Source organism: Aethalodelphis obliquidens, unplaced genomic scaffold (assembly GCF_003676395.1).
Source record: "Aethalodelphis obliquidens isolate GAN/ISIS:26980383/991018 unplaced genomic scaffold, ASM367639v1 scaffold11, whole genome shotgun sequence".
Lineage (NCBI taxonomy): Eukaryota > Metazoa > Chordata > Mammalia > Artiodactyla > Delphinidae > Aethalodelphis > Aethalodelphis obliquidens.
Window position 1 is genome coordinate 19,630,326 of NW_020837955.1, and position 15,765 is coordinate 19,646,090.

At 44.5% G+C, this 15,765-nt stretch overlaps 1 protein-coding gene across 15 annotated transcripts in view; it reads left to right on the plus strand.

Annotated features, from left to right (window-relative positions):
- GBF1 (golgi brefeldin A resistant guanine nucleotide exchange factor 1) overlaps positions 1–15,765 on the plus strand; it is a 122,187-nt gene that overhangs the window by 83,871 nt on the left and 22,551 nt on the right. For all 15 annotated transcript variants that reach the window (XM_027112410.1, XM_027112408.1, XM_027112412.1 and 12 more), the window contains 5 exons: positions 6,700–6,831; positions 12,324–12,442; positions 12,959–13,067; positions 13,581–13,641; positions 15,113–15,167. In XM_027112410.1, the coding sequence (XP_026968211.1) occupies positions 6,700–6,831; positions 12,324–12,442; positions 12,959–13,067; positions 13,581–13,641; positions 15,113–15,167 (476 nt within the window). The remainder of the gene's footprint in view (positions 1–6,699; positions 6,832–12,323; positions 12,443–12,958; positions 13,068–13,580; positions 13,642–15,112; positions 15,168–15,765) is intronic.

Genomic DNA, 15,765 nt, shown 5'->3' on the forward strand with positions numbered 1-15,765 from the left:
TCTTATCTATAAAATGGGAACAGTAATACTATTTCTCAGGGTTACTGGGAAGATAAAGTAAGTAACCTACATATGATAATTAGTTTAGTATGTAGCTGTTGCTGATGTCAGAGGCCAATTAAGGTTGTTGTCCTGAGCAATGGAATGGGATTCTTCTTGTAGGGTGGTAGATAGCAGCTCCTAGCAGCAAGCTAAACTGGCTGTTTAGCAGAAATGCCCAAGGTGGGAAGCTCATTTCTCTTCCAATCAGGATTATGTATCATATTGGAGAAACTCATGCAGTAAACAAACTATTTTCCCACGTGTATGCTGCCTTTAAGTCCCTGTCTTATCTTCTGAAAGTGTAGGCTAAATCTGATACCAGGCAGACTAGGGCGGTCCTACTCAACAAGGAGGAGATTATAAAAGTGAGGATTTCAGGGCTTCCCTGGTGGCGCAGTGGTTGAGTCCGCCTGCCAATGCAGGGGACACAGGTTCGTGCCCTGGTCCAGGAAGATCCCACATGCCGCGGAGCGGCTAGGCCCGTGAGCCATGGCCGCTGAGCCTGCGCATCCGGAGCCTGTGCTCCGCAACGGGGGAGGCCACAACAGTGAGAGGCCCGCGTACCACACACACACACAAAAAAGTGAGGATTTCAGGAGCAGCCTGAAAGCAGCCTGCTATGGGCTGTATATGATATCAGAGATTTCAGTCTGAAAAAAATACATCTTCTTTCTATCGTCTCTCTTAGGAGAGACAGACCTGCTATAGGGACAGAGGTAGCCCAGGTCCTGAAAAGGTGTTTGAGCCAGAGAACATATGTAAATGCCAAAAACCCTTTTCTTTCTGGTCATCTTGAACATTTGGGGGCCAGATGTCTACGGAGGAGGAGAGGAGTTTTTATGTCATCTCTGGCTTAGGTTGGGACCTCATGAACATGACCTTCTACAAATTAATTATCTAAGACAGCTCGGGGAAGATATAAAATTATGATTTCTAATTCTTGGGATTTTCAGACTTTCAGTAAAACCCCAAGATGTGTAAGTTCAGGATTTGCTTATGTTTAATTAGAGTAAGAGTTAAGGTTTGGTTTTTTGATTCATAAAAACAGGTTGGGTTGGCCTTTGAGGGAGAAATAAGCCTGAAAAATGAATACTTCTCAAAGGGTATTTAAAGGACCAAGTGTTAGAAAATAATTTGCCTTTCTTGGTGTAAGGTTGTTTGTATCATTATCTTCTACTGCAGGCCCTAGGTGGACCCATGAACTCACCTTGTACCTGGGTGTGGTAGTGATTAAGTTATCACCATACTTTGTTTCTTAAAGGGTCATAATATCAAAGATAATCCCCCTCCTCATCCCCACTGCAGTCTAAAGGCACTTTGAGAAACTAAGGATTTGTTTGAGAATAGGAAACAGATCTGGGAAACTATTGGGTGATAGCTGAAAAAAGAGGATCCGCTGTCAGGAGCTTAGACAAACAAACTGGGCTTGCTTTTCCCCCAGGCTACCTTTGTAACAGACTGTCTGCATTCATGCTTATTTACTCCCAAACTGTACTTTGCGTTTAAAATAAATTTTGGAGATCTAAAGGGAGCCTTAAAGAATTTCATTAAACTGTGTACTACCACCACCATCTTCTTCCCCAGGAAAACCCTGTGGATAAGGAAACTATGGCCCAAAGAAGGGAAGTGTTTGCCCAAGGTCGCATAATTAGTGACAGACCAAGACTGGGCATAGTGCATTTCTTTTTTTCATTTCTCCTGTTGTATAAGGTAGGGTTGCAAAGGCTTGTCTGGGTTTAACCCTTAAGCCTGGACTAGATAATTTTCTGAGAGCTGCCCTTTGGCAGCCATCTCTCAAGCCAGTTCATGAAATCAAGCCTAAATCCCCACCTGACCATTCAAGGCTGGAAATAAAGGTGTGGCAGATATTCCAGAGGCTTCTGGCTACACCAAAGTTTAGTTTGTCTCATCCTTTGGACCACTACTCCTGATGTCCTGTAGTGACCAAGAAGAGCACAGCTCTTTCCTATGGAACAGTATTTCAAAAATTCCATTTGCAGCTCATTCTCAATCTTACTTTGACTTTTACAAGAAGTATTCCTAGATACAGCATAGTCAGAGAAGTATGACTATGAGGACCTGGACTTCCCTGGCGGTCCAGTGGTTAAGGCTCTGAGCTTCCACTGCAGGGGATGCCGGTTCAATCCATGGTTGGGGAACTAGGGGGAATATGAGGACCAAACACTTTCTCCTAAAATGGAATGTGGAGGCATAGACATAAAAGCCCAAAACCAAAGAGCTTTTTATGCTCAAATAATTCTGTACTGTGTCTCTGGATACAGTAATGTCAAGTGGGGTAAATGAACTAGACTTATATTTTTAACATGCTCTGATTTATTAGTCTGTTATACATGATTTACCTTGTGAATGATGATATTCTGTCTCCAGGAACATGAGCCAATATTTGCAGGATGAAGAGCTAGGATGGGAGCAGGCTGGTGACCCTCTAGAAAGCAAGAAGGGAGAAGTAGCCTCTGAGGGCAAAAGGGTCGAGACAAGCATTTCTGAAGCCAAATGGTGTTGAAATAATATACCACAGGACTTTTTCCTTGTCAGCGTAATCCAATTGAGAATGCCCAACCGCCCCTGATAAGAGTCACTCAGGAGTAAAGAGCTTGCTACCAGGGAAAGCAGCTTATGTGTGCATTTTGGCTCAGGAATGTGCCAGCCCAATGTTGGCCAAATGAGAAAAGGCTGCTGCAGGCTGGAGAACACAAGCCTCCTGGGAGGATGGTGACTGCTCCCCTGTATGCTGAGAAGAGATTGTTCCCTTTTGTCTAAGGGCAGTGCATGATGCCACATGTTGAGGCCTTTGACATAGATTGTCAGAGAAGGTGGCAGCCCTGATGTGAAAAAAGAAAACAGTGTCAGTATTCATCTCCTTTTGGACAGGTCACCTCATCATCTGAGAAGATAGGAGACTTGGGGGACATCTGCAGATTCTCAACCTGACTTTAGGCCAAAAGTCACTTGGAGACTTACCTGTCTTAATGTCACACTATAGGGAGTTGAGAGCCCTGTTCACTGATGTTGAGCAGAGTATGAGCAGAACAACACCAAGAAACCTCTGAAGAGCTTCACTTTGCTTTGTGTTGAAGTGACCTACAGCTTCTCCAGAAACAGTTTAATAAGTCTTGTTGTGATTATTCTTATTGGGCACTGACTAGCCAGAAGTTGGACCTGGACTTGATTTTAGCAGCAGGTGGCCTAGTCCTAGAAGGATCCCAAGTGTTCTTTCTCCGGTGGGAGTTGGATTTCCTCTCCTTCTTGTACCCATTCCTTTTTTTCACTTCCCATCTTAGAACATGAATCAGTCACCTTCAGAGCACCCCTCTACCTGATCTGCACTCTCTGTTTACTGAACTGTTTGTGCCTTGAGGTTGACAGCCTTCCAGGGCGGGAATTTTGGCTGCTTGGCAGGGGTGTCAGATGTCTCCTTGGTTGTGAAATTACTCAGCCTGCTCACTATGAGCAGCATCATGGCATCTTTTCCCTGAAGGACTCAGGCAACTCTTCTTACTCTTCCAAAGAAGATCTAGACAGTTGAATCTCTGTCCCCAGGCAGGCTAAGCCAGGAGGTAGAACACCAGAAATTTTTCTTTTCTGGATTCGTAGGAAGAAGTAGAGTTGAATCTGCAGTTGAACCTAGAGGGCAAAACTCCAGTTCTGCCTAGACCAAATTCTCTTGGGAAAGTTAATTTTATATACCATCATCCTCTTTTTTCAGAGGGGTAGGGGAGTGAGGGTGAAAGTGAAGGTTCCTGGTGGGCTCATTAAAAAGTCCAGCCCTTGGGCTTCCCTGGTTGCGCAGCAGTTAAGAATCTGCCTGCCAATGCAGGGGACACAGGTTCAAGCCCTGGTCCGGGAAGATCCCACATGCCACGGAACAGCTAAGCTCGTGCGCCACAACTACTGAGCCTGTGCTCTAGAGCCCGCGAGCTACAACTACTGAGCCCATGTGCCACAACTACTGAAGCCCGCGTGCCTAGAGCCCATGCTCCGCAACAAGAGAAGCCACCGCAATGAGAAGCCCGTGCACCGCAACGAAGAGTAGCCCCCGCACACTGCAACGAAGAGTAGCTCCTGCTTGCTGCAACTAGAGAAAAGCCCACCTGCAGCAACAAAGACCAAACGCAGCCAAAAATAAATAAATAAAATAAATGAATTGAAAAAAAAAAAGTCCAGCCCTTCTAGTTTTCCATCACTAAGTTTCCATAAAGCATTGACTCACAGAACGGAAGTGCTGGAATGAATGTATTTTAACAGTCAGATTCCAACTATCTAATTTGACAGATGAGCTTGGGTATCATATGACTGGTTATTAGTAGGAGTGAGACTAATGATTCCTTGTCCATTGACTGGATTGTATATTACGCGAGGGTCACATCCAGAGCATCCAGAGAGTTTTCTGTGGGACTTTGTCCAAGCCTCTGTATAGTATCACTCCTGCTCCCTCCAAGTCTCTCAATGCCATGTTGAACTCTTTCCTCTTAAGCAGAAGGTTAGGGGCTTCCCTGGTGGCACAGTGGTTAAGAATCCGCCTGCCAATGCAGGGGACACGGGTTCGAACCCTGGTCCGGGGAGATGCCACATGCTGTGGAGTAACTAAGCCCGTGTGCCACAACTACTGAACCCTGCGCGCCTAGAGCCAGTGCTCCGCAACAAGAGAAGCCACTGCAATAAGCCCACGCACCACAACAAAGAGTATCCCCGGCTCACTGCAACTAGAGAAAACCCACGTGCAACAACGAAGACCCAACGCAGCCAAAAATAAATAAATTTATTTTAAAAAAAAGAAAAGAAAAATCTTCAGTTGAAGCAGCCCTGCAGAGACAGATCAAACTTCCATCAATTTCAAGCCCACTGAACACAGCAGAGAAACTACTGCTTTGGTACATTAAGTCATTTGGCTTTGAGAGCCCACACCCTATATGTGTGTTAAAATTTATAGGACTCAAAAAGAGGCAGAATGCACTTGGCCCTGGAAGTGTCAAATGGTGGGTGTAAAATTGACCTAGTCTTTGACTATGAAACAAGTATAGGTAAAGCAACTGGGTGAATGCTCAGAAAATCTGTTCCCTATCCCACCTCGCAAAGATTTGTCTTCCATCTAACACTTTCATATCTCAAATATACCAAACATGACTGTTTTTTAAATGACAGACCAAATCGTATGTAATACAGTTGTGTTCCTAAAGCAGCAAGACTAGATGACTTTAGTTTTTTCGATGTGCTTTTTAAAGGTATTTTATTTCAGCTTTCCCAAATATATCTATTCCTTACATATCAACCCTTTACCATCTTGAACACACACAAAGGTTTTTCTCTAGGTTTTTTCTGCAGATTGTACATCTCTAGGTGGGGGTAGTGGGGGATGAGAAGCAGGTTTTATACAGCTGATGTGATCACTGTACAGACAAGCTTGGAAAATGCTACTCAATCTGCCAATTAATTAAAGCATTAATCTGAGGAACAGCGGGGCCAGGGAATGTTTACCCAAAGAGGAGGGTGGTAAGAATTGAGTGGGAAGCTCCCTACATTTGCATGAAAATGAAGGTGCTTAGGAAACCCAGCTTCCTTTTGTCTCTAAAGGTGGGGCAGCCCATATCCAGTCCCTGAGTCTTTCTGGCCTATTTAGGAAGCCTTTTAGGGAGCTAGTGTCTGAGATATGAAAGCACAGCAGAAAAACAAAACTTAAACCCTGGGCATAGTAGGGTACAGAGCAAGTCCAGTATAAAGTAGCTTCTTAGACCTGGAATGAAACCTTCTAAATTTAGGAGTATGCGCTGATAATTAAGTAGAATAGATATAATGGTTTTACAAGTTTTAGAACCATATGTATAGACTGGGTTCAAATCCCAGCTCTGCTTCTTGTTAGCTGTGTGATTTGGGGCCAATCATGTGTCTTATCTGAGCCTTATTTTTCTCATCTGTAAAATAAAGATTATGAATTGCCTCTTCATCTCAAGGCAGTTAGCCCTCTGCTTACTGTAGACAGAAAGGAGGCTAGAGAGTGGTTAGGAGCTTTGCAAGATTATAAACTGCCTCCAACACAGCCTTTTGTTCTTTTTGAGCTTATTTTTCAGCAAGGGACTATAAACCTCAAGTTTCCCCCTCAACTTCCTGGAATGTGTTGCATTCTTTATCTCTAGGAAAAGTGACCTTAACTATAACAACAAAAGACCTAAGACAGCAAGCAGCTCATCCTGGGATCTCTTTGGCCACGTTGGCTGTACTCAAGATGTTTCCCTGTGCACCCCTAGGGAGGGTGGTGAAATGGACATGGATAATTGACCCAGCAATATTTGATGATATTAAAGAATTACTGTTAATTTTTAAATTGTGGTTTAAAAATATGTATACATACATAAGTATATTAAAAGCATAAAATTTACCATCTTAACCATTTTGTTGTTAATTTTTAAGCATAGTAATGATACTGTGTTTTTTTAAGCTTTTTCATCTTTTAGAGGTACAAACTAAAAATTTTGCAGATAAAATGACATAGTGTTTGGGGTTTGATTCAGGATAATCCAGAGGGAGGAAGATTGTCCCAGCAACTAAGAACTCTAGCCTCATGGCACAGTTAAGAAGGGCCTTTTTCTAGGGTTTAGCTTTTTGTAAGATGGCTCTTTATTCTCATTTCTTTTCTTGCAGAACTCTCAGAAATTGAGCCCAATGTGTTCCTTCGTCCATTTCTGGAAGTAATTCGCTCTGAAGATACCACTGGCCCTATCACTGGACTAGCACTCACCTCTGTCAACAAGTTCCTGTCCTATGCGCTCATAGGTAAGAGCTCAGACTTTGTTGGATGACCACAGCTCTTCATTTCTTGCCTCTCCTGGAGTGGTCAGGCTTTAGGCAATGAGCTGGTGATACTGGAAGGTTTTTCCCAGCCATCCGTTTCCTTGTAGAAGAGAAATAGGATTGTTTATTGGTTACTCATCACACTAATTGACTCAGGTTGTGCAGAGTGGGGAATGAGAGGTTTCCTTGGGACTCTGATTTCTTTGTGCTCTGGAGGCAGTTAAGGGTATAGTGCCCTTGAAGGTTTGATTTATTTTGGTTTATTTTTTAAGTTATTTTTCAAATATAATGCATGCTCATTTTAAGAAGATAAACAATAAAGAGGTGTCTAAAAGAAAAGTTAATGGTCTCTCTCAATGTTTCTCCTCCTTCTTTAGGTAAATAATATTAACAGGCAGGTTTGAATCTTCCTATACCTTTTTCTACATGTGTATAAATATATATAAAGTTTCACTTCTTTTAAAAAAGAAATAAAAATAGGATTATGTGCTACATATTTTCTCATTTAATAGTATTAACTTAGGTGTACATGATATAATTATCCATCTGATTTATTCTTTTCCCTCCAGTTTTTTTGAGGTATATAACATTGTATCATTTTAAGGTTTACAGTGTAAAAGATTTGATAGATGCATATGTCACAAGATGATAAACATAATAAGTTTAGTTAAATCCATTGCCTCACATAGAAACAAACTGTTCTGTGTGTGTGATGAGAACTTTTAAGATCTCTCTTAGCAACTTTCAGACATACAATACAGTATTGTTAACTGCAGTCATTATGCTGTACACTACATCCCCAGAACTTATTAATCTTATAACTGGAAGTTTGTATGTTCTTTTTTTTACTGTGATAAAATATACATAATATAAAATTTGCCATTTTAATAATTTTAAAGTATATAATTCAGTGACATTAATTACATTCACAGTGTTGTGCAACTATTACCACCATCTATTTCTCAAACTTGTTCATCACGCCAAAAAAGAAATTCTAATCATTAAGCAATAATACACCATTTCCCCTGCCCCTCAGTCCCTGGTAAGACTTTTTTTTTTCTTTTTGGTAGCTGTATGATTTCCATAGTATAGATATAATACAGTTCACTCAATCATTCTCTTATTGAGTAATATTTAATATTTAGGTTGTTTCTTACTTTAAGCCATTATTATTTTTAAAATAAATAAATTTATTTATTTATTTTTGGCTGCGTTGGGTCTTTGCTGTGTGTCGGCTTTCTCTAGTTGCAGCGGGCGGCGGCTACTCTTCGTTTCGGTGCGCGGGTTCCTCATTGCGGTGCGCGGGCTTCACATTGCGGTGGCTTCTCTTGTTGCGGAGCACAGGTACTAGGCGCGCGGGCTTCAGTAGCTGTGGCTCGAAGGCTGTAGAGCGCAGGCTCAGTAGTTGTGGCGTGCGGGCTTAGTTGCTCCGTGGCATGTGGGATCTTCCCGGACCAGGGCTCAAACCCGTGTCTCTTGCATTGACAGGAGGATTCTTAACCACTGTGCTACTAGGGAAACCCCAAGCCATTATTAATAATGCTGAAATAAGCAACCTTGTTCATATGTCTTTATTATTCATTTTCCTTTTGTATGACAGATTCCTGAACTTGAAATTTCTGGTTTAAAGGCCATGTGCAAATTACATTTTTATATGTACTACCAGTTTGCTTTCCCAAAAGATTAAAATCATTTGCACGTCCAACAGTAAGGTTTGAGAGTTTCCATTTCCCCACTCTGTCACCAGCACTGATTATTATCGATATTCTTTATTTGTGCTTATTTGATGGGTGAAAACTGGTATTTTGTTGCTTTCATTTCCTTGAGGCTGAACATTTGAATTTATTCTCCTTTGCCTATTATTTTATTGAGTTGTTTTTGTTTTTCTTATCAGTTTGTAGGAGTTCTTTGTATAGTGTTTATTAACCTATTGTCTATCACAGTATTACAAATATTTTCTTCCAATCTAGTCCAGATATTTTATCTAGTCTGTTGTTTATCTCTGAATTTGTTTATGGTGTCTTTTTTGGATTCCTTTATAGTTGGTTTTGTCACTTAGAATACCGATTTTTTTTCCCCTATTGTCTGCCCATGTGCAAGGGTGAGGAACATAGAACACAGGCAGCTGTCCTTGTGTCTAAGTAAGGAGATAGGAAAAGAGGAAGCTCAGGCTGTAGCTAGCAAGAAAGAAAATGACCTTCAGTTGAAGGCAAGAAAACCCTTTATCTTTTCTAGAAAGTTGGATTTGCTTAGTTGAAGCATTCAGGATTGGGAGCAGGTATCCTGGGTGCCAGCTAGGTTCTCTAGGTGCATGAGCTTCTCCAGGCACCCTAGTCCTAGCTTCATACTTCTCCTAAGCAAAAATCAGGCCCAGCTACTTACAGCCTTGCCCTGAGCACCACCTGCAGGTCATCTCTCTTCACGGCCTCCAGCAGCTGCCCTCGGTGCCGTTTCCCTCTGCTCTTTCGTCAGTGTTACTCTGTCCCCCTTCTGGGGTTGGCAGACAAGCTGGTCATTGGAGACCTCAGGCCAGCTGGTCACTGGAGTTTCCTGTGGTGGGAAAAGAGAGTGCTGGAGGTGGTGATTGCATTGGGCATGAGAATAGGAACGGGAAGGAGTGTATGGAAGCCAGAAGGTAAAGGAGATGAGATTGGCAGATTTCCCTGCAGTCTTCTCCAGGGTGGCCAGGAAAGGAGGAGATTCTAAAGAAGGGGTCCTGGGGAAGACAAGGTCTGTTAAGTGAGCCATCTTCTGTTTAGGCTGCCCTTCTGGAAGAAACTGCCCCCCACCTCTCAGCCCTGTGACCCAAGGCGTCTAGGGTTATTTTAGATCCTACTCCAAAGACCAGCCTTTTGTTTGGCCCCACACAGCTGCCAGATCAGGATTTGTGCCTCTGATTGCCTGGCTTATGAGGCCCTGCCTGTGGTTCTAAGGACCTGTCACTTGTACCTACCTTTTTAGAAAATTAACTTTGCTACTTCATTCAAGCTCAGAGGATAAGAGCTACAAAAAGATCAGTAGCGCTTAAACCACTTTACCTAGGGAGACTACTGAAAGAGGGGAAGAAATAGACCCCCAGGAGTTGGGAGCAAGGCTGACATTCACTAGGAACTCTGAAACAGTACACAGCACTGAGAAGGTCCTGGATTTCCCGAACAAGGAAAGGTCCTTCTGTGGACCCTGGAGGCCTGAATAAAGGACCCTGTCCAGCAGGGCTGTGAGAGAGGACTCAGGCAACAGCCTTGAGAGTATAGGACTTTCTGTGTTGATTGGGAGAAACATGGAGAGTTGGTGTGATAGAAGGAGCTGGGTCACCTCCTATACTGTAGATCATCATGAAATTGGCTTCCTTCTGCATGACCTCTAAAGTAGCCGCTCGTGATACTGAGTAGTGGCATGCAGTCAAAGAGAGTCTGACTAGGTGTCAGAGACTAACCAGGATGGAAGAGAAGAAAGAAAACAAATGAAAACCACTCACAATTGATAAAAGTTTTCTGGCTCATTGTGGCAAGAGAAATGTTCTGGTTTCTCAGCCATCTGCTGAGCTTCAAACTCAGGAACTCCATTAATTTCAGGTACCAAGAAAGAGAAAATGGTAAGAATTTCTCCTAATTCCCACACTTAAAACTAGGAGCTTCTCCTAGCTTACACCATGCCACCTCTGGAGCATTTTTCTCTGTCACTCACAAAGCTTTGTCACGTCCCTATCTTTTTTCCCTACTTTTGCTCCCCTTTCAAGAACAATCCAGGCAGTTCAGCAGGACTCTTGTAAGCCTTGATGGAGGTCACTTTGGCTACTCCTTGTAGATATTTATTTATTATAAATTTATTTATTTTATTTTAGGCTACATCGGGTCTTCGTTGCTGCACGCGGGCTTTCTCTAGTTGTGGCGAGCGGAGGCTACTCTGTTGCGGTGCATGGGCTTCTTATTGTGGTGGCTTCTCTTGTTGCAGAACACGGGCTCCAGGTGCATGGGCTTCAGTAGTTGTGGCATGTACGCTCAGTAGTTGTGGCTCACGGGCTCTAGAGCGCAGGCTCAGTAGTTGTGGCACACGGGCTTAGTTGCTCCACGGCATGTGGGATCTTCCCAGACCAGGGATCAAACCTGTGTCCCCTGCATTGGCAGGCGGAGTCTTAAACACTGCGCCACCAGGGAAGTCCTCCTTGTGGATATTTAAAGTCATGAATGGGAGCAGAGTTTCCTCCTTGGCAGCATTTGTGTTAGCTTGCAGCATGGTGCTGATTGTCAGGGCTAGCTTCTCCCCTCTTACAGATGAAAGTCTCCCTCCCACCTATTCCCCAGTTAGCCAGCCTCCAGTCCTGTTTAGTTTGTCCCTTATCTCTCCTTAATCTTTAGTTAAGCTAGTTACAGGATTCTTGTCCTTGACATACTGTTTTAAATAAGAATGAAACCAAAGCAGGAAGAGTTCTCTGATTTGCTGTAATGGGCACCCATATATGAGTATTGGCAGCAGTGACTGTCCATTTCTTCCCCCTACTCCCCTACCTCAGTTGCACCTGAACACAACATTCCAAAAGCAATCAGAGGGAGATGTGTTGAAAGAGAACATCTGAAAAGAGAAAGGTTGCAACCTTGGCATTCAAAGCTCTGGCCCTCTTGGCCCTTGCTCTGGGCCAAAACCTCAGATTTCCAGGCCCTTCCTCTATGAAATGAGTAGCTCTACCCCAGTGATTTCCAAAGTGTGGTCCCCTGACCAGCAGCATTAACTTTACCTGGAATCTTGTTAGAAATGCAAATTCTCAGGCCCCACGCTAGACCTACTAAATCAGAAATTCTGGGAGTGGGACCAGCAATTTCCTTTTTATTTTTTCTTTCTACAAATTTATTATTTATTTTACTTATTCACTCTTGGCTGCGTTGGGTCTTCATTGCTGCATGCAGGCTTTTTCTAGTTGCAGTGAGCGGGGGCCACTCTTCATTGCAGTGCGCATGTTTCTCATTGAGGTGCACGTGCTTCTCATCGCAGTGGCTTCTCTTATTGAGGAGCATGGGCCCTAGGTGCGTGGGCTTCAGTAGTTGTGGTACGTGGGCTCAGTAGTTGTGGCTCACGGGCTCTAGAGCGCAGGCTCAGTAGTTGTGGCACACGGGCTTAGTTGCTCCACGGCATGTGGGATCTTCCCGGACCAGAGATTGAACCTGTGTCCCCTGCATTGGCAGGTGGACTCTTAACCACTGCGCCACCGGGGAAGTCCCAGCAATTTCTATTTTTAACAGGCCCTCCAAGTGATTCTGATATATGTTTAAGTTTGAGAACCACTTTTACACAGTGGAGTTTGTGCTGAGATGCTTATTAAAGCCAGTTATGGGCAAAAATTCTCAGGTAGCTCAGGAAGCCATGGGTTAGGGAATTGGGAGAGGAGAAAACCAAAAGTCTCTCGAAACAGTCTCTAGACAGGATGTCTTGACTTTTCTGTCTCTCCTCTACACATCTTTTCTTTTTTGTTGGAACAGATCCCACCCATGAGGGCACGGCAGAGGGCATGGAGAACATGGCAGATGCTGTCACCCATGCCCGTTTTGTGGGCACAGATCCTGCCAGCGATGAGGTTGTCCTGATGAAAATCCTTCAGGTAAATGGAGGGGAAGAGCAATTAGGCTAATGGCCAGGAGCTGGTGCCTCTGGCTCTACCTACCGGAGCCTGATGGCAGCTTGAAGCTATGTTTTGACTCCACTGGGGCTTAGAGAGCTACTTTGTTTCCAAACAAGCAGCTCCGGTGCCCGAAGTAAAAGCTTTTTCTAAGGAAAATAATTAAAAGCCTTAATCAAATATCGGAACCCTTAATAGGCTTGTACCTCTGGCAGACTGTATCTGTGCCATCCATCCGTTGGGCTTGTGGGCTAGGGCTGGAATGAGTGCTGAACTATGTTGGGATCATGCAGAGTAAAGACACAGTTCCTAAGACAAGCTCCTGGGAGACGCCCCACCAAACTGAAGCAAGGTCCGCTCTTGCTAACCTCTTTCTCACCCCTGAGTGCTTCCGTAGGAGACTTAGAGAAACAGGAGGCAGCTTCTCTCCCCTCATGTACACCCTTCTTCACCCAGCCTGCCATGTTTATCATGGTCTCTCCTTTTTTTTCCTGGTAGGTACTGCGGACTCTGTTGCTGACCCCAGTAGGTGCCCATCTAACCAATGAATCTGTGTGTGAGATTATGCAGTCTTGCTTCCGGATCTGCTTTGAAATGAGGCTCAGTGGTAGGTGCTTGAATACTGGGCCCCTCACCATTCCTGGGGCCAGTATCTGTGAGTATGAATACAGGATGCTGTCTCTCAGTCCCAGAGAGATGGAAAACTCATGACTTCTCCATCACCTACCTTGTGGAGCCATAGGGATCTAGGAGTCTCTGTACTTGACAATTTGTTGTGCAGCTAGAATAGAGACCTTAGCTTTTTGTGCCAGGGCAGGAATTGGGCTGGATCCCAGAATGACTCAGCCCAGAACCAAATCTCCCTCCCTTGAGGTTTCTGGGATTGACACCAGCCTGCAACCCCTGAGAACACATCATTGCTCCCCCTTTTTATCCTGACTCAGTAGTGCCATCTAGTGGGCCAGTGATGTTCTGGCTGCCAGGCTGAGCTGGAGCTGGTTTTAATAAGTTTGGTATAATCCTTAGTAAACAAGGTTTGGAGGGGAGTCTGCTCTGAGAAGCCTCCTGATAATAGCACGGCAAGTAATGACACCTGTGTTATTTGTTTTTGCCTGTGCAGAGTTATTGAGAAAATCCGCAGAGCACACTCTCGTAGACATGGTGCAGCTGCTCTTCACAAGGTAAACCTGCTGCTGTTTGCTTCAGCCCGGCTGCCCAGGCCTCTTGAGCCTGCTTGCTTCCACACAGCCACTTCAGGGACCTGGCCAACCCCACAGCCACATCAGAGGCCACTGAGATTATGGATGGGCGTGGTTCTCTAGGACCAGGGTTACCAAGCAAGGGAGAAAGAGGAGGGAGCTGGCTTGGCCTCAGGGGGAAGCAGAGGGTTATTTGATCTAGGCTGACAGAACTTCTGCTTCCCATACTTGTGTCTGTTTCTGTGCAGGTAGCAGCTGGGAAAGGGAACCCAGAGAGGAAGCCAAACTCAAGGGAGCCTGGAACAGGTTGCTGAGCTCCCAGAGCTCAGCCCGATTTCTGTAAGGAAGGACCAAGTCTAGAGTGACCAACAATCCTGGTTTGCCCGACTGTCCCAATTTTAGCAGTGAAAGTCCCTCATCCCCACAAACCAAAACAGTTGTTACCTCGTCAAGACCCTCAAATTAGGGCCTAGGAGACCTTTTCATACTATGCCTAACACCCTGTTTTCTGCACTTCCTTTGAGTAGACTAACTTTGAGAAGCGCTGAGGCGAGGACTTTACAGCTTCCCCTAGGGGATATTGATAATGGAAGAGGTTATGCATGTGTTTGGGCAAGGGTTTATATGAGAAATCAGTATACTGTGAACCTAAGATTGCTTTTAAAAATAGTCTATTAGGAGGGCTTCCCTGGTGGCGCAGTGGTTGAGAGTCCCCCTGCCAATGCAGGGGACGCGGGTTCATGCCTCGGTCTGGGAAGATCCCACATGCCGCGGAGCGGCCGGGCCCGTGAACCATGGCCGCTGAGCCTGTGCGTCTGGAGCCTGTGCTCCGCAACGGGAGAGGCCACAGCAGTGAGAGGCCCGCGTACTGAAAAAAAAAAAAAAAAAAAAAAAGTCTATTAGGGACTTCCCTGGCGGTCCAGTGATTAACACTCTCTACTGCCAGTGCAGGGGACATGGGTAATAATCCTTATTATCTACAGACTAGATCTGCCTCTGGACCCTGCTGCAAATTGTTTCTTACTTCTCAGGTTCAAATTTACTAATTTCAAAACTTCCACCTGCCTTTTACTTCTCACCCTATGCCCAGTCTCCTGGGGTTTTGATAGACTGCCCTTTCCCCATATCATGGCTTTCAGCAATACTTGCTTAGTGAATACAAGCAGAAAGGAGTCAGTTTAAAGATGAAAAGAGCCTCCACACTCCAAGGGTACTTAGTCACCTTTCCCTCATGACTACCTTCTTTTTTAGAAAGTATCTGTGTCACAGGTCCCTCAATTTCTGTGGCTCTTCAGTGAAGCTCCAAAAAGGGTGAAATTAGCCTGCTTCTTTTCCTAGCTTTTCCTAAGAGATAGCATGCTCTGGCCCAGAGCATCTTTGGGCTGTGGCTGGCATGGAGGGGAAGATTTGTTATTATCCTTAATTACAGTCCATGGGATTTTCTGTCTTACAGGTTACCTCAGTTTAAAGAAGAACCCAAGAACTATATGGGGACCAACATGAAGAAGGTATGACCTGCTATCCCTCATCCAAACCTCGATCTCCCAAATTCTGTACTATAGAGATTTTCCTGGATACCCTTGCTTAGCAAAAACATACTTTCGCCTAGACAGGTTTGCTTGGAATCTAGAAATAGCTATTGCTCCTTTACCAAGAAATTTCTTCTTTCCCAGGTACCTCTCCTTCCCCAACCTTTCCTTTCCAGCCTATATTTGTTGACCCACCATGTAAGCTAGTGAGCCAGTCCTTCATGGAAACTGGGTAAGGCCCATCAGGCTGGGCTGAAAATGTATGTTGATAAAGGTGAAAATCCTGCCATCCCCTCAGGGCCCAGTCTTACCAGCAGGTAGGAAGCCTAGAGAGGCTATACCTCAAATCCCATCCTAATACTGGATTAGACTGGGCTCATGCTTGGGCTAGCCTCTGTTGACAAGATAAATCAAGTCTGACTCCAGATCAGAAGGTTTTCAAACTGCTAGGAGAAGAATGGTGTTCAGAAGAACGGCCTCTTTCTATCTTGAAGTGAAGCCCTGGACTTCACAGGCCTCTGATGAGGATTCTGCTTGCAGCCCTAAGAGGTTCTGCCCTTGGAGATGACCCTTGGCT